Source organism: Azolla caroliniana, unplaced genomic scaffold, assembly GCF_043228905.1.
Source record: "Azolla caroliniana isolate FFs.n. ecotype wild unplaced genomic scaffold, voAzoCaro1.0.p SCAF_3, whole genome shotgun sequence".
Classification (NCBI taxonomy): Eukaryota; Viridiplantae; Streptophyta; class Polypodiopsida; order Salviniales; family Salviniaceae; genus Azolla; species Azolla caroliniana.
In genome coordinates this window covers 16961827-16963405 of record NW_028230438.1, presented here as the reverse complement: position 1 = coordinate 16963405, position 1579 = coordinate 16961827, and the positions used below count along the sequence as shown (strand labels likewise).

The window sequence follows — 1579 nt, the reverse complement described above, 5'->3', positions numbered from 1 at the left end:
GGATTTTAACCTTTTTCATAGTATATTTGAGAATGTATGATATTGGTATTGTGGTGGTCACATGGACCACACCTAGATTAGGCCCCTACCAAGCCCCATGCACCACACATAGACCACACCCAAATTAGGCCCCTACCAAGCCTCATGCACCACACCCAAACTAGGCCCCCACCAAGCCCCATAATTAGTAGAGCTAATTGGAGCGGGAGAACACCCTCCACGCTAAGAGAGAGTCTATAAAATGTAACTTGAGACATAATGAAAGAAGGGCTATTCTTGAGAGCATTTCACATCTTGGTGAAGAAGACGAGCCAAGCCACCCCAACTCACGACCCCAACAACGCCCGCCACGATGCAACACGACAACAACGACGGCAACGCAAACTCGATGAATCCGGAATTCCTACAACACAATCAAGGACACCAGCCCACATCGCCAATCGACCAACTGGTTCAAGCTCTGTCCAACATCATTTTACAAGTTAACCATACTAACCAAGCCATGTTGTCCTTTCTTTCAGCACGATCCGAGCCACAACAAAATCTCCCGGACTCTCGAGTTCGCCCAAAACCGTTCTCCGGCCTACCATCGGAAGACGTCCTCTCTTGGCTGGATCATTTCGAAATGGTGGCCAGTTACCACCAGTGGCCACACCCTCGGAAGGCAATGGAGATGAAGACACTCCTCGAGAATATCGCGGCAACATGGCTTGTACAACAACCCGAAGAGACACGCAACGACTGGGATCTGTTACAGGCAGCCATGATTCGGAATTTTGCTCATCAAGACTCCCGCCAGACGGCCCTACAACAACTTGAGTCAATTACCCAACAACCACGCGAACCCATCACCCAGTTCGCGGTTCGTTTTGTGCAGATCCTATGCCGGGCTGACGCCAACATGTCGGAGGACATGAAGTTGTTTTTTTTCTGGCCGCGTATACGACATGACCTCCGCCGCCGTGTACGCGATCAAGGCCCGACGACACTACACGAAGCCATCCTCACTGCCCAACGCATCGAAGCTGCAGACGCGCACGACGTGCACACACCAGGTAATCTCAGTCATGATCATACAAACACTATACCAGCCGTCACTCCCATGGACATCGACATCCAGAACGCGCAATTATGTGCCAAGCGTGCATTGCCTGAACGAGACAGCCAGGGACGCCCCAAATGTTTCTACTGCAACAACTATGGCCACATTCGGCGTCACTGCCGAAAGTGACAGAATCACCAACAGAAGCAGAACGTCCAATTAGCTGACGCTGCCTCCCTCTCTGAGCTCCTGGAAAACTAATGCGCGGGGTGCCGCAGGGAGAGCCGCAAGATGTGAAATGCTCAAGATGTGAAATGCTCTCAAGAATAGCCCTTCTTTCATTATGTCTCAAGTTACATTTTATAGACTCTCTCTTAGCGTGGAGGGTGTTCTCCCGCTCCAATTAGCTCTACTAATTATGGGGCTTGGTGGGGGCCTAGTTTGGGTGTGGTGCATGAGGCTTGGTAGGGGCCTAATTTGGGTGTGGTCTATGTGTGGTGCATGGGGCTTGGTAGGGGCCTAATCTAGGTGTGGTCC

At 51.2% G+C, this 1579-nt stretch overlaps 1 protein-coding gene across 1 annotated transcript; it reads left to right on the top strand.

Moving 5' to 3' along the window:
* Positions 1 to 325: 325 nt before the first annotated feature.
* Positions 326 to 1231, top strand: LOC147866344 (uncharacterized). The gene has a single exon (XM_087316744.1). The coding sequence runs from the start codon at positions 353 to 355 to the stop codon at positions 1229 to 1231; it is 879 nt and encodes a 292-aa protein (XP_087172870.1). The 5' UTR covers positions 326 to 352.
* Positions 1232 to 1579: the final 348 nt, after the last annotated feature.